Raw genomic sequence first — 24032 nt, forward strand, 5'->3', positions numbered from 1 at the left:
GCCCATCATTCCTCCCATCCTTATTTCCCCCCTACAGACACCTCTTTAATTATAAAGAAAAAAGAGAACAGAGGCAGCCATTTTGCCATCCGAATTCTTCAGGGCTTTGCTTGCTGCAGCTTTGGACTTATCTGCCACATCACAGAAACCCTTTCAGTGTTTGACAGCAAGTTTAGAGCGCTTGCAAAGAAAACAAAGGACTTCAAATCACTGTGGCCTTGACTTCTTGAGTCCCAAAAGGGAGATTTATAAGTTTTTTTTAAATAAAGAGCATCCAGAATTAAAATTTAGTGAGGCCCTTTCTTTCTCAGTTAGGAAAAAAACACTCTGGTGGATTATATCAAACTGGGTGCTGATTTTTTTTGCTGTTGTCATTGGCAACTTATTTTTTGAAAGCAATTCAATAGAAAAAAGCCCTTCCTTGGAAAAATCCCAATTAAAAAGTTTCTTGGGCATCCTCTTGAAGCACATGAGTAATTACTCTGGTGTCAATACCATTACACACATGCTTCAAATTGGAATTAAAGACCCTGAAGAGATGCATCCAAAGTAAAGACAGATAAAAAGCATGGTGGAGTTATTATCTTTCTATCAGTTAAAGGAAGTTGCAAATCGAGCCAGCAGTGGAGGTGCAGTAATGCTGTGCTTAGCCAAGAACAGCTCACCTGTCTCTGAGTCAGGCTTATTCCTGGGGGCTCAGCCCTCTGCTGATCACTGCTGCCCAGCCCTGGTGGGAAATGCGCTGTGGCCTTGCTGACCGAGAATCCTGCCTGTTCCAGAGGGCTGGCATCAGTGTTCCCAATCCCTGGGAGGAAGAGGAGCTGGAGGAAGACCTGGGTTTAGGACCACGTGACCTTCTGGGTGTCCTGGCTGTCCCCAGGTGTCCTCTCCAGCCTACTGCAGCATGGTTCTCCCTGTGCTAACCCAAATGCTCCCCTGGGGAATGTTCCTGCAGTGTCCTCCTGGGACCACGTGCACTCCTTTCAATTCCTTCTGTTAGGTGGAGTCCCACCAGATACACTCCTGCTCAATTCCTTCTATCAGGGGGAAAAACACATGTATAGAACTTTTTTTTCCTGGAGAATTCCTTTCTGCTAGAAGTTGGCTACAGCTCCTGCAACTGGCCCAGCAAGGCCAGGAAACAAGGACCTCTGAGATACATTTTGGTAAGGTCTCTACACAAGTCTCTAAACAAGGTTCTCTAAGCCTAGGGTGGAAGTGATCTGGTGGTGAAACTGATTTTTCTGGACAGCAGAGTACTAAAGCTGAAATAAAAGCCAGGAAGGCTAAAGGACTTCCTACCTAGAGGCAACTCTTCAAGACTGTTCTGCCTATTAGAAGCAAAGGAAAGGAAAAAAATGCTTAAGAGCTACACATGGAATTATATTACTCTTTTACCTGCTGATTCCTTTTTATATAATTTAAATTAAATTTTTTGGGGGGAAGAAAAAACACCCAAGCAACTAATCTTTGTCCGACTAGTGATTAATATTCTGTAGGAAACAAGCTGAGACCTCAGAGCACTTCATGGCGAGCCATGATGATAAAAACCACCGTAGACTCACACTGGTGAATCTCGAACAGCACAGACATCCACAGCCCTACATCTTCTGACGCCACCATGAGAAACAAGCACATCCTCAGCCAGCACAGCTATGCTGGGACACGGAGCCTGGTGCCTCCCTAGGGACACCTCTGTGTCCCTGGATCCCTGTGCAGGTGTCACAGAAAGCCTCCCTGACAAAGGCAGCCCCTGCTTCCACACAGCTGCACGCATGCACCCCCAACCCTCCCCCAGCAAAGCCTGCAGAAAATAAAAAAGCCAGTGTGATGAAGCAAAAAGCATTTGGATATGGCAACATGTTTTGGTTTCAAGCTTCCAAGAGGCCTTTTCATAAGCAAGGAAAAGAAAAGAGGTTTTTTGAAGGGGGAAAATGCATTGATGGTTATCTTCGTATAGTCACATATAAAGGAGGTTCTAAACTATGGAGCCTGCACATGCACCTAATATGTTTATTGAAAGGTTTCTTAATCTCCTTTATGCTGTTTTCAGTGCAGCACCTCTTTCAAAGATATTTTGATCCCATTCCTGAATTCTCACTGGAAAGGATACTGCTCTGAAGACTGGAAAAATATGTATTTTCAAAGATATTTGGGATCCCAGTGAAAAATTAAAATACTCTGTTTTTCTTTGGGAAAGTTGAGGATGGGGATTTACTGCCTATGTTAGATAAATCAAAAGAGGCCTGAATAAAAATCACAGAATCTTAGACATTACAGCTAAAATGACATGGAAAGGTCACCTAACCAATCTCTTTATCACTAATTCAGGAGTACAAATTGCTTAGGGCCTCCCTAGGTGCTGAGTTTATTGGGGAATCTCTGGTGTGGAACAGTTTTAACAACAGGAGGAGTTCCTGTCTCTGTAAACAAACACATAGGGGTTAATATTTCTGTTTCTCAAAGAATTACCTAATGAAAGAGCCAGCCAGTGGTGGAAAATATTTCCGTTTTCGGAAACATCTTCATTTTTGTTACTGGTGATGTGTTTGGATTTTTTTTCAATGAAACAAGCTGCGGCTTCTGATATTTTTGGTGTTGTTACATGTATTAGAAGTTCCCTTGAAACATCCAGCTGGCTGCTTTCCAGCAATACATGGCACATGAGTCTAAAAACGAGACCCCAGGTCCTTACTGCAGCTAAGCTCCCTTGGCTTTGGTGGGGTTTTATCTACACACAGGAGTTTAAAACAACTGACCAAGAAGTGAACATGGATCCTATTAATTTCTTGGGTTTGTGACGAAATAAATCTGGGGTTGTTTGGTTGTCAGGGAGACATATTTACATTAAGTTATTATGCTGAGATGGAATTGGATACAGACTGTACCGCATGGAGAATGAAGAATGCTTTGAAACGTTTGCAACACAGAGCTATTGAGACAGACACTGTCCCAGTCCAGTCACCTGGGATCAAACCGCAGCCCAGTCCCACCTCTCAATTGCAGATATTCTTCAAGCGCCAGAAATGCTCTCTTTCACTGAGCAGGGGGAATCAGGACAGCTGCTGATTCTCCTCTAGTGACCAGAAACACTTTCTAGAGATGCAGGATGCCCCTGGGATGAGGAAGTTGTCTTATCCCTTGTTAAGCATCCTTCCACCTCTTTTTCTAGAGAGACACACACACAAACAGTCCCTGGTTTATGCGCGGGTGCGTGTCTGAGCAGAGTGGCTCTAGCCAGAGTCAAAAAGGCAGAAGGTAGAGAGTCACAGAGCTGAATCTCCTCGAGGGTCTACAACACAGAGAGACGCTACAGGTGTAGCTGACACCCCCTTCCCCATGCAGTTACCTGTGCTAGTGCTTTGTATCCAGTGGTTCCCACAACCCTTCAGTAGGGACGATTAGCATCCTTTGGCCTCTTCAGCTGCACCTTCAGCCTCTTCATGCCAATCTGGAATCCATTCATGGCCTGGATAGCAGCTTGGGCACTGGCAGGATTGTCAAAACTCACAAAACCTGTCAAAACACGAGGCAAGGCATGGGACTTAACGAGCTGAAGGGTGCCAAGGCACGTACATGCAACGACCACTGAGAATGAACATGGGGAGGGGGTGAGGGCACTGAGAGGGGAGAAGTGAGCAGGAAGGAAGGTGGGCAGGTGGGCAGGAGAGTGAGGACAGGATGGTTGCCAATGTGGGACAAAGGATAGGAGGGGTTGTTACAGATCAGTGTCCCAGGACACAGTGCCTGGTCTGAGTGCCAGCTTGAACTAGACTATGTGGAGCACAGGGATCCAGATGTTGGTGCCACAAGATTTGGGTCACCTTTGAGCTGGGAGTCCGCAGATGTAATGCATGGTCTCAAGGCACTCTGTCTTCCTCTATCTCCCTCCATTGTGACTTGGGTAATCCTCTAAACCTTCCTTAACTTCCCATCGTTATCTTTTCTTTGCCTTCCAATACTAATGATGAGGGGAACCTGACACACCTACTGCTGCCTCCTTATTATGGCAGTATAAGCAAAATGTGAATTTAATAAATTCTTCATTATTGTATTAATCAGCATGAATGGTTTGATTGCTGGCCAGCCAAGCAATATGGAGAACTTTAATCACTGGCAATTTCTGCAAACTCCATGTTACTCTGCAGCTGAGAGATGAACACAAATGCTTTCCTAACATGGTTTCCCAGCACTAGAAACAACTGTAGTGACTGAATGTTGTATGTATGGGTCACTTAAGACATTCTTTGTCTTCATTTGCTCTCTAACAATCTGATGAAATAATATAGGTCAACCACACCACAGGATGCACTGAGCTAATGCATTCTAATGCATTCAGCTCTGGGGAGAGCTTTTGGTACTTTACTTTTTTTTCTGGTTTTGTTTCTAAAATTTATTTATATTTTTATTTTTTTCTCATGTTAGATCCAAAAAAAGGCCTTGTTTCCCCATGCTGTTTATGGCTGTAGCTGGAGCAACCATGGGTCTGAGATATCAGTGAGGCAGGGGGCCATCACATTGTACAAGCATTGCCTCTGCTCCTCTTGCCAGAAATGTCCCTGTGTGCCAACAACATTTCTGAGCACAAACCTAGGGTGAGACTAGCCTGGACCAACCTGCTCTCCAGACAAAGCCATCTGTTTGCCCACCCCTGCAAGGCTCTGGCAGCACAAATCAACCCTAGGAGCCTGGTGCTGCTCAACAGACAGCCTGAAACGAAGAGATGTTTTTTTGCAAGCCCCTCAAAAAGCTAATGCTGAGCGTTTGCTGCCAGGTATACACCTGCTCCTGAGACCAGAACCAGGCCTGGCTTACAGCCTTGGGCTGTGCTGAGGATTCATTCTGCTGCCCCTCCTTCCTGGTCTGGCTCTTCCTCTGAAGTGATTCTCACAGGTGACAGAGGGTGTCTTGCGTCTGAAAAAGGCACAGAGCTGTGCATGCAAAGGCACCTTCTCACCCCTGCACTAAGCTGTGCTCCCTGACCTTGGCTAATAATGTAACCTCATGACAGGCCATGAAACCCATGGTCTGTGTCCCTCAAAGTGAGACAACAGGTTTGCCGAGTGTGGCACATGGGGTTTTAAAAGGGGTCCAATGGAATAAATAGGGAACCTTCTTTGTCCTCCCCTCTTGAAGCCAAGGCTCCCAGTAAATTGGCTGTCCTCACAGTTTTCCTGGATGAGGAGGTACCAACACTGCAGCTATGAAGAGGAACAGACAGAAAGTACTCCCAAGCCCCACAGCAATCATCAAAGAAAACTGGAAGGCTGTAGTGAGTGATGAACTGTGGTTTTATTCAATAGCAATGGATCTGCTCTTGCCCTCACTTTTTAGGCAGTAATGCCTGGTAATGTTACTGGTTTGCATTTGACTACTTGAATAACCTATCAACAAAGTCCCATGATTCACTTTCAGCAATGGAATAAACCAAACACTCCCTGGTTTCACCCAAGTACATTCAGACATAAAATACTTCTGGAAACTCCATTTGGGATGCCTTACTTGAGCTTCAACCTTAAATATGTTGTCTATATGATAGAAGGTATGATATCCTTGAATATAGGACGTAAAGAAACCCTTTTCTTTTTAAAAATCACATCTGGTTTGCTGATATTCCTGGCCAACACATTTTAGTTACACCTAAAACAGTAGACTAAAGCTGTTCCAGGGAAGTTCAGAGAAACTGGTACCTAATAATCTGTAGTGCTGAGGTTGTTTAACACCAAACAATTCCTGGACAAAGTGTGAGTTTTAGTACAGAAGACAGGCTGTGTTCAGTGGTTAACTTGGATGTGTCCATGATGTTCTGGAAACTGAGAGAATTTAATAATTTGGGTGTAGGCCATTTTGTGCCAGCTGTCCCCAGTGCTAGGGAGAAGTGCCAGGTATGTTTACTTTGCTGATATACACACAGCAATCCAATATCAAAGTTGAGTTGGCTGCAGCTGGATGGTTGCTTAGCTCATGCCTTTAGAAAACATACCTTGCCTGGGAACTTTGATTCCTACTCTTGCTACAGGCCTTTTGGGATGTCCCTCCTGCTGCCTACATGTGCACACGTAGATTGTGCCTGCACACCCACCCTTTTGTGAACAAGACACTTTAGGACCCTATAGTAATCAGTGGAGGTCCTGCCAGTGCAGTCAGTGGAGGGTAGGGCAGGATTTCTCTCTTCTATCAGGACAGCCTTAGCTGTGCTCAAAGGAGTCACTGGTCAGGGAGCAGTGCTGGCTGCAGTGAAGGCAGGCACCCAGCTTAAATCAAGGAACCTCTGCTGTGGGATCTACCTGCTTCCATAAGTTAGGAGTGACATCTCAAGGTAGAATGTGAACTGTCTAAATGCCTGGGTGGGTCACTCCCCAAAGGGATGTTAATTTCTGAATCAAACCCCTCCAGAAATGCTGCCCACTATGACAGAAGATTATTATTTCTCTACCTTTGCCAAGACTAGACTTTTGAGGGATGATAAACCCTTGTGCTGGGATGCTAATATAGTTGTGCCTCTGCAAAAACCTTGCTGTGAGATAAGCTCATGAAGGTATACCAGTTTTTATCATCACTTAGCTTTTGAGATGGAATTCTTAGCCCACTTCCTCATTCAGTGCAAAGCTGTAAATAATACAGCATTTTAACAAATGGGACTAATAAGAGAGATCAGAAGTGCATTTGCTCACTATATTTCATTTAGACCAGATAATGAAGCTGGGAGTTGTACTCTGATTCTGGTATTAGTTGCCTACAGATTTGGACAGGATTTTTTTCTCCTTAGTTGTTCTGGTATTCACTGATGCAATATAAAAGTCTCCTCTGGCTGGATGCGGAGGGTAGAGGAACTGGGATTCGAAACCTGTGGAAGGAGATGGGCAAATGCCAATAACTGTGTGTTTTCTTTGTGATCGTATTCTAGGGACACAACAGCTAATTATTCTAGCTTCATTTCACTGTTTTGGTTTTTAGGGCCCTTGATGTGCTCAGAACTTGCTGGTGCATCCAAGTCTCCCCCTTTCCTATTGTTTATAAGTAGCTGTGTTTCATATTGTGGAAGGTATTTGGATGAACTCCAAAGAGAAGGAAAGCTATGGCTTATCCTGAGATTTGAGACTTTACAGCGGATAAAGGATAGGCAGAGAGAGAGGCATGTTGGGCTAACAACAGCAAATTCCTTTCTCTTCTCAGGTCAGATACCTACTGGCAGATTTGACTTTTTTTGTGTTGTTACATGGAGTATTGGCAGTCAACAATCTTTGTTTCTCCTTGTCTGTGTCAGCAGGATTCATGGTACTATGGCAGATTTGAACATGTATGACATGGGTTAGAATGTATGTGCTGGGGAAATAACTTAAATACTCAGATCCTAAATGGCTTTAGTATTTGAGCCTGTGGGCTCAAAACATGATGGCAGTATTACAGTTGCTTTCCGTGTTTTGAACACCACCCCTGCATTGTCATCTACATGCTTGAAGGACAAAAGAGAAAGGGAGAGGTTAAAAAGCTTGAAGCTCTTTCTGTGCATCAGTTAATTAATAATCAGAGAAATATATGTTCTGGTCTGAAGACAGTTGGTAGGAGGACAGCATTTTGTGATAAATCTACTTTATGGGGGGGATATTGGTGGTTTTTTTTTTCTTTTTCCCTTTTTTTCCCCCCAGGGATTATGTAAAAACGCTGTTCTAATAAATGATTTATCAAAAGCGGCAAAGAATGGTGAAAGTTGCTAGGACAGCAACAGAGGGCATCTAATCTTTCTGATTCTGCACAGCATCTTCCAGGAAAGGAACTGCTGTTGGAGCCCACGACTTCTTATGGCTTGCTCTTTTCCTATAGGACCGTGTTAACTATTAGTAGGTAGAAACTGGGGTACAATTTTGGAATTGCTTTATTTTCTCCCCCTTTCTTCCAGAGAAAGTTCTTGTGGAGTGACGTGGGGAGGGAGCTTTGTGCCTTTCCCATTACGTGATCAGCACGATCACCAATGGCTTTATGTAACAGATATTACCTAAGGGCTGTTTAATCTCTTTTAAAGCCAGGATGATAAAGAAGGGAATTCACAATTTATGTCAGAGTACATCTGAAGACTGTTTTGTAACCGTAAACTTTTTGTTTATGTTTTCTCTGCATTCCATGACTTAGTTTGTGCACTAAGAGCAGTCCTGAACAGGAGCACATAGTTATGTTTCCATGGATCCTTAATTGGTCCTTCTGAGTTCTCTGGTTTGCTTTGCATCCAGCAAGGAGAATTAGTGGTTAATGTGCAAGACAGCCTCTTGATGATCTGTTCCCAGGTTGGAATAACACATTGTCTCTCTTGGGCAGGAGCTTCCCTCTGGATGGAGCCCAATGCATGGTAACTTCCCTATGCTGAACTTCCCTTAAATCAGTCGAGACCACGAGGGAGGTCCAGATGCAAGCTTTCCATCCAGACTCCTCAACTGTGGGCAGCTGATCCTGCAGTAGGTCCACTCATGTAACTAGGTTGCCTTCAGGCAATAGGAAGGAAAAGAGGGATCTCAAAGAAATGAATATTAAACTTGTCTTAAAACTAAGAAGAATATTTTTATCTATGTTCCAGATACTTGCTGCCATCTCAGAGATATACTTTGCAAGACAAGCAAGTAGAAATTGCTGCTTATTAGCTCATTTTAGACCAAACATTTTTTTTATTAGTTCTGGCCATCAGAACATTTGTCTGACTGCCATGAAGGATCTTTCCTGGTGCTTCTTGTTCCTTCAGGTATGAAAGTCACTAGCTAAGGAGAGCATCTCTGAACTTTTTCCTTTTGACATTCAACCCATATTCATTTTACTAGAGGGAAATGAGAGTAGCAGAAGAACAAGAATCTGCTGCTCAGCCTCTGGGAGAGAAAGAGAAATGCCACACACACGGTTTAGGCACCAGCAAAGGAGAAGTCCATGCTTTGTCCTTCCCTTGTGTGTGCAGTGCTTCCCCCTAGGCTGTAGGAGGGAAGCTTGGCCAGGCTAGGGCAGCAGAATTGTGGAATATCCTCAGCTGGAAGGGACCCACGAGGATCATGGAGTCCAGATCCTGGCCTTACACAGGACAGCCCCAAGAGTCACACCATGCGTCTGAGGATACTGAAATGGAGGAACCTGCAGAAAGTGCTGGTAACTGGTTAGACCAGAGATCTTCCTCCAAGAATCTGAGTCAGTAATTAAGGAATTAGATATTGATACAATTGGCTATTAATATAACTGTTCCCTCAGCTCATGCGTTCCTCAGTTTTGTTACTGACCAGTGAAAGGTGGGATCTAGGGAGGCGTTTTTTGCTGTGAAGGCAGCAGGAAGGTGCTCACATCAAAGTAGCCTCCCTGTGGGAAGGGTGGTGTTCAGCAGCTCCTGTCCTTCTCCCCCCATGAGGACCTGCCCACCTGCTCCTCAGACCTTCCCTGCTACTTCAGTCTCTTTAATTCCTACCACTCCTCAGTTTCTTTTTCTCCGTGTTTATTAGTCTTATCAGAGAAAGGAGGTTTTCCTTTAATTGCTTTGCAAGGTCTTTACCTTGCTGTGTTCTTTACACAATGTACTAGCTGCTGCCTTGCAATTTTTTAGTGCTGTAAAGAATTTCAGGATACAATCTGTATGTAAGTAGCTCTATAATGTATGTGTGCATTGGAAAGTATTGTATTATAAGGTGATTTATGGGTACTGGAATACTCAATAAAGGAGTGCGTCTGCAGAGCAAGGGCATAGCACTTCAGCTGTTTTCCAGTGTCTAATAGGGTTGGACGACTTTTTGGATTATTTAACCTTCCACTGCTGTTTAATCATGTCCAAGAGAGATCTGTCTACCCAGCTATCCATCCCATCCATCCATCCATTTATTTTTTTAATGTATGAACAGTCAGTAACAGACGACTGTGCTAAACAACTAGTATTAAATATTTCCCATCTGCAGGATGAGATAATTGGAAACTCAGAATATTCAAGGAATTGGCTCAGAAATCTGCTGAACCATTAATGTTCATTTTAGAAATTTATGGAATATTAGAAAACCTTCAAAATGTTCCAGGAAAAGAAAAAAATTCTAATATTAATTTTTAAGGGTATAAACTAGGTGACCTGATAAACTTAGTTAAACTTTCATAAGTGCCAGAAAAATTATGAAAATTTTGATATGAGATAATATGGCAAAGAATTTAAAGATACACAATTAGTACCAATCATCATGGTTTCATAGAACATAACATCTATCAAATGAAACTGATTGCATGAAATTGCAAGTTCAGTGAATAAAGTAAGTTATCATAGAGTGTATTTAAACTTTGCTAGAGTATTTCAGACAGCATTTCTTTACAGAAAATGAAATCAGTCCAGAAATGAGACCACCAAAGAATCTGTCAGTTGTGACAAACAAAATTGCAGAGATTCTAGGAGGCTCCTTCAGCGGTGTGCTGAAATCTCTGTGCTATTCAATTTCTCTAGCATTACTTGGAAGACATTTGAAGTAATTACTGGTAAAATTGGCCAATCATAGAAAAATGGTGAAATAATGACAGAAGTAAGTGACCTGGGTCACTGCGTAGGCTGGACGCAGTTAAAGGGTGCTCATTTTAATCCAATCAAATGCAAAATTAAGTATCTCCAGAAAAAAGCAAGTGGGTCACTCATAAAAAGAGGAAATCCTCATTAGAAAACAGCGCCTCTTAAGAAGAAGATGGGTGTCATAGTAACAGCCAAATATATGAGCTCTCAGGACTGTGTTAAAAATCTCAAAGCCCCAAGACTTAGTACAGTTATGGGACGAAGATACTTTTGCTGAATATCCTCTAGAAATAGCAAGGCAGTGTTACCTCTGAATATGGTTCAGGAAAGATCTTTACTGGAATTCTGCATTTAGTTCTACTGATTGCTCTAGAAAACAAATAAATTTAAATACTTATTTGGAAGTAGAAGAGTAATTGTAGGTCTGAAAGAGTAATGACAGTGGCCACAGTTTATTGAAGAGAAAGTTAAACTTACTTCTGGCCATAGCCTATAAATAATAACTACTAAAACATGGAGTTCTTTTAGGATAGGGGGAAAAAGCAGAGCTTGCTGATTTCTTCTGTGCCCTCTGGAAGCAGGCATTTGTCAAATTTAAAATGGAAATAAGACACCAAGTCTGCATATTTGAAATGGTGAAAGTAATTAACTATTTTGGAAAACATCTTGTTTAGCAATAGGGGTGGAGCACCTATCACATGAAACCTTGATTAAGAGATTTTCTGAAAGGGATGCTATGACTCAAGCAGAAGGTTTTAACCTGTCACATGAGCTGAGGCACCTGGCATAGGTTATTTCAGACTTCAGTCCAAAGGATCAGAACAGTCTCTTCTGATACTGCGTATCTGTCTGTCTATTGTTCATTTTGCAGTTCAGATATTTAGAGAATCAGTTCTTGCTTACTAGTCTGGGATGGATTGAGGTAACAGTCATGATGCAGGTGACAATTGATGTTAATGCCTCATAATAAATGGCCCCAAAGCGTGGGCTGCAGACCACTGAGAGGGCTGACTGGTACTCGTTCTTCATCCTGCTTCCAGCTGAGAGAGACTGAACAGATGGGAAGGGGAGATTAAATGAAGAGTGAAAGTAGATGGCATGATTAACTTTCTCTAAAGGTCAGAACACCCAGTGCAGAAGGCAGCTTGAAATACACAAGTATCTTCCTGATGTCGCCTTCCTGTCCTCCTGTGCATGAAACTGCCTCTCCACATTGCAGCAGTGTGAGCTGGAGTGTGCAGAGAAGTTGGTCCCTCTTTTTGTGCATTGCCTGTTGGATGATCTCCAGATGGAGAAATATCCAGGCACAAGAAGCAGTGTCTCCTCTGAAATCAGAGGGCTGTAGATGCTGACCCTAAATATAGTCATTAAGACCAAGAAGGACTACTCTAGCTGTGAGTCTTCTCTTTCATAATCTGTATGGTGTTTGATTCTTTTCCATAGGAAAATTCTTGTAATGACTCATGTTGAAAGCACAAGGGTAATACTCTAGATTAGACTAGGATTTTGACAATTTTAAAACTGCATGGTCAGATCCGATCTGAGGGTTCAAACTCAAAGAGGGGAAATTTAGATTACATATATATGAAAGAAATTCTTTACTGTGAGAGGGATGAGACTCTAGCACATATTGCCCAGAGAAGCTGTGGATGCCACATCCCTGCTCAAGGCCAGCCTGGATGAGGCTGGGAGCAATCTGGTCTAGTAGAAAGTGTCCCTGCCCATGGCAGGGGACTGGAATGAGATGATCTTTAAGGTCCTTTCCATTCCAAATTATTCTATGATTCTGTGATCCAAGATTTTGGCTCATATACACATCTGGGCACATGATCAGGACTAACTTTTTCTAAAACGATAAAAGGGAGTAAAAAATTCATATAGAAAATCACAACAGATCTCTCATCATAACAGTGGAGTAAAGATTAAAACTTCTCTTTTTCCTGTAAACTGAGATTTTCTAAAGGATGAGCAAGTACTTGTCTAATGCTATGGACTGTGGTTCTACCCATTCTTATAAGAAGAATTGATGAATTGATGGAAGAAGTGAAGGATTGAGGCTTCAGCCATTTTTTGGAGAGCCCATGAAACAGACACTGGACCAGTATGCATACATGTCTGCTGTGGACAAAAAGCACTGTGGTTCTTCTATAAAAAACATAATGTTGCAGCCCAGGTGATGATGATTATCTTCCTCACAAACAACAAACAGCCAGTGATGAATCACATGTGGATGACTAAATAGTATTTGTCCTCTTTCTGAATGATGTGTAGGACTGAAGCTATTTCCTAAATGCTCTCAGAAATGGATGGAATTCTTCTTGACTTGTTTTCTGAGCCTTCCTTGAAAACATCTGATGTCATCATGTGCCAGAATAAGGTTTATGGGGGAAATCACATGGTTGGAAAAAGCAGGTGAACCTTTGAGGATATATGCTCTTCTCCAATGTGAAACTGGATATGAAGGATGAGTATAAAGTAGGTTTTGTACAGATGTACAAAATAGATAGTAGATGCTGATGCTCAGTTAAGGATGCACTGAGATTGTTATTGAATCAAAATGAAGGCCATGTTTACATTTGTTTTGTTGAAGTTTGCAATATAAACCAGATGAAAATAATTATTGAACCTTCCACCAGCTATCTCACAATCTGTTTTTCATCTAAATCTAATTTCTTTGCTCCTCGATTCTCTCTTGGGTCCTGCTTCATTTGTGACTTTTTGATAAAAAAGCCATGTATGAACAAGGCAGCTGCTAAAATCACCAGTCATCCTTCTTGATCTATAAGAGACAAGTACCATAAAAAGTGACCTTGTTTGTGAAAATATTTTGTAGTAGGTAAGTAATAACAGTCCTTCCTGGACTAATCAAGAAAAAGTATCCAAAACCCAAAACACCCAAACAAACCAGGAAATCCTGTCAGGAAGGTGATCTGTGACCTGTACTAGTCACTATTTTTTAGCAGTTCTTTCATTATCCCAGGGAACCTCTGCAATAATTCCCTTTTTGATGCAGCAGTGCACAGAACCTTCCCATCTTGCTCTGCTGACCATTACTCAGATGGACAACTGCCCACCCCTTCCCTGCTGGTGTTGAACACCTGATGCCTCATTATGGGCAGTTTGGGACAGCCCAAAGGAGGCAGAAAGGCCTGAAGCTTCTCTTGTGCAGCAGCCTGGAAGTTTCTGTTCAGAAGCCAGAAGTGGTGATGAACAGTTTTTGGCCATGACTTTTGAAGGAATATTTTACTTTCTATGGAGGCGACTGTGTGAAAAACAGCTAACCAAACTAAAAGTGAACTCAACAGGAAAACAAACCTCCTCATATGCAGTGAGTCATTGGGAAAGGAAAGGAAAAGACAAAATTTTTCAACATCTAGACCAAGAGGTTGTGAACTGGCACTGACCTATGCTGGGTAGAAAGAGTAGAAAATAAAGAATTGTACACATTTTAACTGGAAGATAACATCTCCAGATTCAACCAGCTATTACATTTGTGGTAAAACCTCCACATTTTCAACCACCCCCAAAGGTCAAGAAAATGATTGTCTGGCTTCTTTTCTCAAAAACAATGGGAAAGAAAAACTGTCTTATTACAACAGAGATGCTGATAAACTCCTGTGGATCTGCCAGCAGAATGTTCACCATTAGTTGCCTTCAAAGGTTTGAATTTTGGAGATCTCAGTGAAAAACAGTCTGCAGCTCCTCAGAATAGCTGCATTCAGTCTATGGGACCTGAATCATAACAGAGATTTACTAAATCCTGATCTAGTACTGGCTCTGGGGCCTCTGCCCAGGGACCCATCTGAGATCTTGATCCACCCTTGGGTAGAAGACTGGAAAATAAGATTGTGTTTTAATTACTGAACTAAGAGGAATAAAAATATGTTTTGAAGCAATGGTTTTGAATACGGCTTTGAACAGAAAAATTAAAGACCTGAGAACAGCATGCTATGTTAGTGGTTTGTAGAGGGCACTTAATTTGAATGGATGGGGTGAAAATATGAGCCACCCCTAAAACAGCGTCTTTTGCATCAAATTCAAAAGCCCAGAATTAAAAATTCTCTCCTTAGACTTTAAAAAAAACTTAGCGAAACAATAATCCTTCTGAAACCTATTCAGCCATGTCAGAAGATGCACAAAGACCTGGCTAAAAGCTTCACGATTTCTGAAGACCCTTCTAGAGAAGGATTTAAAGGGTCTGTAGAGACCTTTCCCTAGGAGAATAATTTAATTTCACCTTTAAATGGTCAGAACACAATCAGATTTTTAGGTCATGCTGTCCAAAAGGAAGAAAATCTGTTTCCTGTCAGAGTTCATGGAGCATCTGGATGATGCTCTCAACCATGGAATTAGTTTTTGGTAGTTCTGGGAGGAGCAAGGGGTTGGACTCTGTGATTTTTATGGGTCCCTTCCAACTTGAGATATGATTCACAGAGGGAGAATGAGCAACAGGGGACATAAATTGGAACAGCAGAGGTTCAGACTGAACACAAGGAAAATTCTTCACCTTGAAGCCCAGCAAGCATTGGAGCAGGTTGCTAAAATTCAAACAAGTGCTCCGCTATTTTCATTGTTTTCAATAACAATTGCGTCTGCAAGTTTTTATATTTGTTACTGAACAAATGTATGTGTAGTACATGCATAATGTAAATAACTGTGCATATCTTATATAATATAGATATATAATGTAAATACTTATATATGTGTGTGACAGATCCACACTCGGGAGAGCAAAGCTGATGTTGAATTGTTTTTGGGGATTTGATACAGATGAAACCAAAAATCTCATCATTAAGAATGATGCACCTGTTTTTGTGGAGATCTGCAAGTTGTTATGCTGATGACAGCTTTTAAATATGTCAATATATACTATTTGAAGATGCTAATCTTATCTGGGGAGTTTTTGATTTGGAGTTACTTACTTAAAAAGGGAAGATATCACATGCAACCATAAATTGAAACAACGATAAGGTTGCAAAATTAAGTACTCAATTTAGAAATGCAAGAAATTATGTTACCTATAAAATTTTAATTCTGTATTGCTTTGTATATGCATAAAGGCATTGCTTCTAACCACACATTTCTGTATTTTTCTCTTTCATGGCATCCTTGTTTTAATTACTGTCGAGAATGAATAACATAACAGGGCAAGGAAAATGGCAATGTATCAGACTTGTTATTGTAAGTGTTGGAATTAAGACAGTAAATAAGGCAGGGAAAGGATGGTTTTGTAGTTGTACAAGCAGATGTTGCCTTGGAAAACTGGAATTTCTCCCTATTTCTGCCATGACATCCCAGTTATGCTAAGCATATAATATATCACAGAATTCTTTTAGTAAGACCTCTAGGCTGTTTTTTTACTATTAAATAAAATGGAGCAGGTTCTGAGTGCCAGTGGTACACCATGGCTTGAAGCTATGTCATTAAACTCTGCTCTCTCTCAAAAGTGGGTGCTCCTGTCCCTTGCCATTGCTGAGTCCTGCCTAAGCAAGGTCCAGCTGTGGCTTAATTGTCATGACCCAAATTGAGACAATGGCATGCAAATGTTGAAAATACGTGTAAAATTGCATCAGAGTGTTTTTGCAGATGTACGAAGCCTCTCTAGTTTTCAGTGAGGATGAAGGTTTTCTGGGTTTTCCTCTTCTTTTGGTGCATGGCCTGAGATTTCACTGGCAGAAAGGCTGCTGCCTGTACCTGCATCTGAAGCAGACAAAAACATAGCATGCTCTGCATTATGCTGAATTCTTAGGCAAAGCAGGTAAACAGTCTGATCAGGCCTGTGGCAACTCAGATCAGGAATCCAAGATCAAGAAACAGTTTTGGCTAATTCTCTGCCTCATCATCCCCTTCGTGAAATGAGGACACCAGGAGCACCAGCAAAATGCCAATACTTAGCTCTGTGAACATCTCAAATGCTCTGCTGGGAAGGGTCTTAGGAAAACAGATGAGAAATAAAAATAAATTAATATTCATGGCATAGTTTGAGTATCATATAAAAGGAAGGCTTGGGGCCAAGCATGAAGATGTGAGGATCTATTGAACAGCTGCTCAGTAACCAACCGGGCAACAGACTTCAAGATGGTGAAGAGCAGACCTGTGCAGTGGATGAGGCAGAATGGGTGGATAAAAGGAAGCTGAAGGATGGCTCACGGACTGGTAGAGACTCATCCACTCTACAGCTTGAATTTCCCTTGCATCAGAGATCTTGGGACCACAAAAATAAACCCAGATGCCATGTGTTGACAAAATGCTCTAGCCAGTCTGCAGTCCCACAAGAGTAGGACATGTAAAGTCTGCACTCTGCAAATCCATCCCTTTGAGTTCAGGAATGGGCCTGGCTTTGGAGGGGTCATTATTCTGACTTCTGAACAGAAACTTCTGACTGGAATCAAAGTAGCACTAAAACTCCTCTTTGGGTCTCAACTCTTAACTCTGGTTATTTCTGTTAGTCAGATAGTGACCACTTCCCTTTTGAAAATCAATAAAGGAGGAGCCACAATGACCCTGCAGTAACGAGTTCCTCCATCTAATTACCCCAGGAGAAAGAGCATTTAAAATGATGGTGTAAGTGTGCATGTGAGTAGGTATGTACACACATACCCATAACTCAAAAAAAAAAAAAAAAATTCTGGGTATACTTTATCACTTGTGTGGGGAGATGGATTGAACAGTGCTACCACACATAGACACCCAGATAAACAGAAGATAGATTCTGCTAACATATTCTTGTCTAATAAATTGTTGAGCTACAAAAGAAAGCAGAAGTCCCTTTGTAGAATATATAGGTTTTCTGTAATGTAAGTTATTGGGAAAAGACAGAGCTGTCCCTTTAACTGGAGAGCTGCAAACAGCTGTTCCTTATGCATACATGCTTGCTTGGTCTGAAAGTTTTGGTAAGTCAGTGCATAACTGACAGTTAGATTTATCTCCCCAATAAGCAATCAACATTATAATAAAGGAAAAATGCTTTCAGTGCACCTTTGAGAGTGCATCAGAAATTAATCTAAACATCAAATTAATTATAGTTTGTAAATGAATAGTGGCTCACAGCCCTAATACTTCTCCCGCTCCTCCTCCTCCCCCTAAAGCCTCCCCCAGCCATTGCGGCTGGAGGTGCTGTACAGTTTGATGAACAGCTCCTTCTCTTTCTTACTCACACAACTCTTTCCTTATCAGCTGGAAGCACTCCATCCTCACTCTGCAGACCTGAAATCTCCGGGCCTGGCTGCTTTGGAATAAGCTAGCAGATATTAAACTTCTATGTCTGTTTCCCCTTCTCTCCGAGAGCTCAAAGCATCCCTCTGGGGTGTCCTCCTCCCCTTGGAATAGTTTCCAGCTGAGCTGGACACACCTTATGAGTCCCTCCTTGGCTCTCTGGCTGTGCCAGGTCCTTCAGAGTGGAGAGGACCACAACAAACCAGTGCTGATCTGAACTGAAACATACCAGGGGTCAGACATGCTTAATGTGCCTGGAAAATAATTTCTGTTTTGTCTCAGCTGTGGCACTCAAGTGAGTGGCTTCTTTCGTTGCTCTTTGAGCTGTGATCTGTAGGCTCTAGCCATATGGAAATCACAAACAGATTTTCCAGAAAATCTGAAACAAAATGTATTGTCACCAGATCATGTGAAATTAAGGACAGAGCCCAATTCTAAGGGCTACAGGGAGAAAGGATCAGGTAGAGACTTCCTTAAGAAATTTGAAATCAGGTTAATAGTAAAAGGAAAAAAATAAATAAAACTTAATCATAGTACTAGTAATAGCAACAAACAGAGCTACACACCTGAAGTCCTTCCTAATAATGCACCTATTTGGTGGGAATTTCCTTTTTACCAAAAGAAGCCTCAGAAAAGAAGCCTCAAAAACCCTTTTGTCTGATAAATAACTCTCCTCATCCATGAATCCTAAAGACCTGTGCAAAGGAGTTAGTGTACTTTTCCAAGAAGAGGAGTCCAATCCTAACAGCCAGGTTGACCTGAGATCACTCACATGGGCTACGAATATGCAACAAGAATTTCTTTCCTTTACAACACCTTACTTCTGCACCTGCTCATTTCCTGGATGAACCCAAGGAGAGTTGTTACCTTTTTAAATTTTTTTTTATTATTAAATGAGAAACTGCCATATTTGGCAGTGCATATTGGAGGCACATTGTCAGCAGGTGCTGAACAATATTTTCCTAATGTACCTCAGGGTCCCTTGTTCCACTCCTATGTCTTGTGGAGTGCTGCCAATGCACTTTAGACCTAATGTGCAATGCCCCTTGTCCCAGGGCCCTGTACAGCTCTGCCAGTGTCCTATTCTCTTGACACATCTTCCTTCTTTCTATTTCAGCTTCCAGACTGAAACTCTGTGGATCATCAAGACCTGCCTGCTGCCTTGCATCTCTCACCCCACCTTTTTTGCCACCCCACTGCAGCATTTAACTGCCACAGCATGTTTTTAATAACAGGATACAAGCTCTGCCCATCCCTCAGCCCTTCTCCCCAGCTTCACCCCCTCCTGTGCTCAGCTCTCATTCCTCACTGCTTTTCTCACTTTTAATCTCTCTCCTTTGTCTCCCCAGTTTCTTTTCATAAGCTAGGAGGAGTTTAGTAGGGAATAGAATTATTTAACAGCAAACTTAATTAACTATTACGACCCTCATCAAGTGATGTTATTTTCTCTATTTTGGCATCTTCATATAAGGCTGGATGTTTTTCCAAATGAGGTGGCCCATTAGCAACTTTCAAATGCACTCCCTGCAGGAATCTGGAATGAAACAATCAATGATCATGTTGTACTAGGAGTCAAACAAGATATTTCCTTTAGGATATATAAACCTATGGTCCTAAGAAGCCTTTGCAGTTTGTAAGCTGGAATGAACCCTGTTTTGTTCAATTGTGGGATATTTCAAAAAAGGTTGGGACATTCTGCTGATGTGAAAGTGCATCTGGAATGTGGAGAAAAGGAGAAAAACACATGCCACTTGTGTTTGCTTACACCTGTGGTGTCAGAGCATGTCAAGCTGAGTGGAGGGAAACCACAGCATCTCTCCGGGAATAAGACAGGTTGTTCACAGCCTTCTGGAGCCACTGTCCCATGGGGAGAAACTGAAACTGCTGCAGCAATGGGCATGAAGAACAGGCACATGCCAAGGAGACATGTAGGGGACAAAGCAGGAGCAGAACTGGCCTGACAGTGCCTGCTGCTCAGTGGTGTGCAAAAAGTTGGCAGATCCAGGTGCTTATTGCTCTCAGAAAGAGGTGACTGGAGCACACCAAGTGTTCCAGTGAAGCAATTCCTCCAGCTTTAATTTACCTACATCTTATTTGACACTTTGGGATAACCATTTGACCTCTGCTTCTCCATCCCTATTCTCTTTTTTCTAATTTCTGACATGTCTTCCTAATTATTGCTGCCCAAACCTGTCTTGCTTGCTCTCTTCTCTGTTAAGACATTTTTCTAGAATATGTCTGTCTCTGTATTTCACTAACTTAATGCCTTCAAGTGCTTTCTTTGGGTGTGTTTTACGAGACAGCAGCGAGTGTTGTTGGGCTGTGTTGCAGCGTCACCCTATGACAGAGGCAGAGTTAGCCACGTGTGGGCAGGGTGAAAAGTTGCCCTTCTCACATTGCCTACTTGCCTTAGCAGCCTCAGCAGCGTTGTTTTACCGGAGTTCACTTTTAGCCTTGTACACAAACTGTTCACATTTAAACTATCTACATAACTGAGAGGGGAACTATCACCAGAACCACTGAGACCAGCACAAAGATGTAATCCACGTCCTCTGACATTCAGCACACCTACACACAGAATCACTGGCACACGTGTAGTGGGAATGTGAGAGACCCAGTGTGGATGCTGCCTTGTGCAGACACAGACTCTGGGCTCCTGCAGATGTTGACATTCAGGCTGCAGCACACTTCACCTCCGTGCAAGTCTTCCCAGGCCAGCCCACTCTGAGAATGGGAGTCTTCAAGGAGTGTCCAACCAAGTGTAATTTTGCTCTGAATGAGAGGAGTGCTGCTGTGGCCCTGCCATTTCACTGGGAATTGACAGCACAGCCCAGCTGGCTGTAAAATGAGTGTGTGGGCAGAGGCTACAGGGTCAGCTGGGCATTGAGTGAAGAACCAGTGAGAGAGGAGAGAGAAGGGCAGAACGGTGAAGAGCTGTGAAGGTGAAATCACTAAGTCTGAATGCAAGAATGGGGAGAGGACAGTGCCTGAGGAGAAACCCAAGGGGATGCAGATATGGTCAGTGATGGAGGCATAGGTCATGGGGATACACAGGGTGTTGGTGCATGGAAGGATGAGGATGGTTCTGCATTTGGCCATCTTACAGCTGCATCAGGACAGGGACAGGAGAAAAAAAAAGCCAGAGGTTTGAAAAATTGTGAGAGAAAATGAAAGATTTGGGTCTAGCCTGGATGTGTGCAGCAGAAGAAAAGCCATAGGCAAAGAATCCTCCCAGACTAAACTACTTTTTTCAGTGAGAAGTCAGGGCTGTATCTTAGGCAGCCTTACATGATCCCACTAGGGAAAACAACAGACGTACTCTGAGCACTTTCACATTTTATATCTGGTGTTGGTGTTTACAGTAGTGCCATCCCTCACTACTCCTTGTCAGCAAGGAGGCAGTGGCCTCTAAATTGAGAATGTCAAAGGCTTGCTGACCACACTATGGTTTCTTTAGCATGAGCAGGTGCTAGTGGCTCTCTGCAGGCTCATGGACACCAGAAACCAGGAAAAAGTTTTGGTTTTGATCTCATTTTCTTCCTAACGCTCCTGTAGCTGCCCCAACACTATCCTGCCAGTAGCAGCAAAAAGAGATAAATTTGTGTTCAAAATGCAGGCAAGAATTCAGATGCAAATAATAAGGGAAAAAATATAGAATGGTTTTGGTTGGAAGGCACCTTTGAGTTCATCAAGTTCCAGCTACCCTTGCCCTGTTCAGGAACACCTTCCACCAGGCCAGCTTGGTCCCAGCTTCATCCATCCAGCTTGGACACTTCCACATCCACAGCCACAGCTTCTCTGGCCAGCCTGTCCCAGGCTCACCATGCTCACAGTCAAGAATTTGCTCTTAATAGCTAAGCTGCATCTCCCCTCTTTCATTTTAAAGCCATTCCTCCTTGTCCTATCTGTACACAGTTTTGTAATAAGTCCATCTCAGCTCTCTTGCTGCCACTTTAAATACTGGAAGGTGCTGTCAGGTTTCCCTTGGGCCTTCTCCAATTTGAACAATCCCAATTCTCTCAGCCCATTTCATAGGAATGGTGACCCAACCCCCTGATCATCCTTGTGGACCTCCACAATTCTATTTTGACATGCTGCTCTATTGACTTGTTCAGTTTGTGCCAGCTGTTTACAGGTTGTTCAACAGCGAGACAAAGGCATCAAATAAAGATTGTTCTGTTCCTGTGGAAAAAAACATGGTGACATTTTTCTCCATAGAATTTTTAAAGTTTGTCTAAAGCAGGACTTCTTGACAATTTCTCGACAACCTGGGGCTAAACTCTGTTACAGCAATTTATTTGGGATCTGCTTAGCAGATATATTTTAAAAGGTCATATAATAGTGGAATATCTTTCTGGGGCCAGACAGAATTGTCCCCCCAGGCAAGCAGTTGGAGAGCTCTAGCCGCACTAAAAAAAGTGAAATAGAATGCAAATGCTGTGTTCTTACATGTTGAGTTTTGGGAAATGTTTTAGCAGCAAAGAAGGAATTTTCTTACTTTCAAAGTTAATAAAATCTCTTATTTTCCTTTAGGAAAAAGTAATTTATTTTTTTATTTAAATTTATTTCCTCAACAAAAATGCCAACTTCAGTAGACTTAGCAAAACAATTGAAAAGCCTGATTTCCTCTTATAACTTTTACATTTTTACATTGCTTTAAACCTGAAGGTCAGCAGGGTGGGAATTTTTGAAAAGCAACATAACCTACCTGTGATAGTTAGCTACCTGTGCCTCTATTATTTCTATCCTTCTGGAGGTGGTGGATGTGGAAGCATAGTCAACATGTTTGTCTGAGACCAGCAGTCACAGCAGGCACTCAGCTCTATGGAAAACTAGGAGAAATCCAAGATTTGACACCTGGGATCCCAAACTGACAGGACCTGGGCATTTGTGTCTCAGAAGCAGATATAAGGTGATTAAGGTGACTGAGACCAGCAATCTCTAATTCCTTCTTTTGCTTGTCTGTGTGCTTGAGTCAGCACTTCCAAAGGAACACCTTCCTATTCCAGCCTTCAATATCTCACAGTTAATTTTGGAGTTCACTTCACCCAACAAGCTGATGTTAGTTTCTCCAAATAAAACTCAAGAAAATTTCTGCTAAGGCCCCTCAGCTCCTGCTAAAATCTCAGCCTTGACCTCTGAAGCAGCCCCAAATCCCGGCCCACAAATGGGATGCGTGTCGTGTCCTTGTGGGGACTTGTAGCCATCAGCCTTTGAACTGAGTGGGATAAGGCTCACAGCTGTCCAGAAGGCATCTCCATTTACTGCTCAGTATGTGGAGAACCAGGCCCAGAATTCCTCTAAACACAGATGACAATTTCACTGCCAAAGGTCCATTTCTAATCTGTGGATCTCCTTTGAGCACCAGTTTCAGTGTCAGCTAGAGCTGTGTTGATCTGCTCAACTTGTTGTGAGATTTATATATATATATATATATGTATAATTTGTATATAAAAAGCAGGTGGGCTCTGGATTCATTGGGGCTAATAGTTTTGAGTTCTAATTTGAATTTGCCAACTCCCTCTGCGTGCCAGACTCTTTGTCCTTCACTCTTCTAGTGCTGGAGAGCGCAGCAGCCCAGACACTCCTGGTGACTGGGAGGGCTGTCTCCCTCTCATCAGGGGTCAGGGATCCCTCACACAAAAGGGAAAATAGCCTGTTCAGACCCTCTGTGGATGGGCAGGAGAAACTGTGCGTAGAGAAAGGGCACAAAACTCTTGGAGTACTCTCTGACATGCACTGTGGGTAGCAAGGGATGAGGGAAGAGATTTGGGAGGTGAGCTGTTCAGGAGGGGAAAGGGGAAGGCAGAATGGAAAGAAAGCTCAGTGTGGAGATTGAGAGTGGTTTTAAAATCAAATGAAAACTTCAATGAGTCTTAACTCTGGAAGTTTGCCTGAGAGACAGAATCCAGATTAACTGCAAGTAACAGGAGAAGAAAAGCAATAGTTTCTTCTGTTGCACTTCCCAGGGAGGGTATGCAAGAGGTGCAGGATTGCAGAGAATCAAAAATTACAGACCCCAGTGGTGGGCACACGGCTGTGAGAGATCCCCTGTCTACCAGGTGTGGTGGGACCAGATGTGGCAGGGTCCCCCTGCTGCCACACTGTCAAAAGGGACCCTTAAGAGCCCCAGCTTTGCAAAGGGTGGTATCCCAGTGAGAGCCCATGCATGCATCACTCCATGGCTGCTGGCTGGCTGAGCCCTCCCACCGTGGGTGCAGCTCAGGGTGTCCCTGCCTGGGGCTCACAGGCAGCTCCAGGCTCTGCTCCTTCTCTGCTCCAGCTGGTGAAGTGGAGCCAGCAGTGGGGCCAGAGC

At 42.7% G+C, this 24032-nt stretch overlaps 1 protein-coding gene across 14 annotated transcripts in view; it reads right to left on the minus strand.

Moving 5' to 3' along the window:
* Window positions 1–24032, minus strand: part of CELF4 (CUGBP Elav-like family member 4) — a 713118-nt gene that overhangs the window by 35253 nt on the left and 653833 nt on the right. For all 14 annotated transcript variants that reach the window (XR_008483560.1, XM_054283218.1, XM_054283228.1 and 11 more), the window contains one exon: window positions 3350–3516. Coding sequence is in view for 13 of the 14 variants with exons in the window: in XM_054283218.1 (XP_054139193.1) it covers window positions 3389–3516 (128 nt within the window). In the remaining variant the exon portion in view is untranslated. The remainder of the gene's footprint in view (window positions 1–3349; window positions 3517–24032) is intronic.

Source organism: Melozone crissalis, unplaced genomic scaffold (assembly GCF_028551555.1).
Source record: "Melozone crissalis strain CALT ecotype California unplaced genomic scaffold, PUWL_Pcris_2 ptg000036l_1, whole genome shotgun sequence".
In the NCBI taxonomy this organism is placed as follows: Eukaryota; Metazoa; Chordata; class Aves; order Passeriformes; family Passerellidae; genus Melozone; species Melozone crissalis.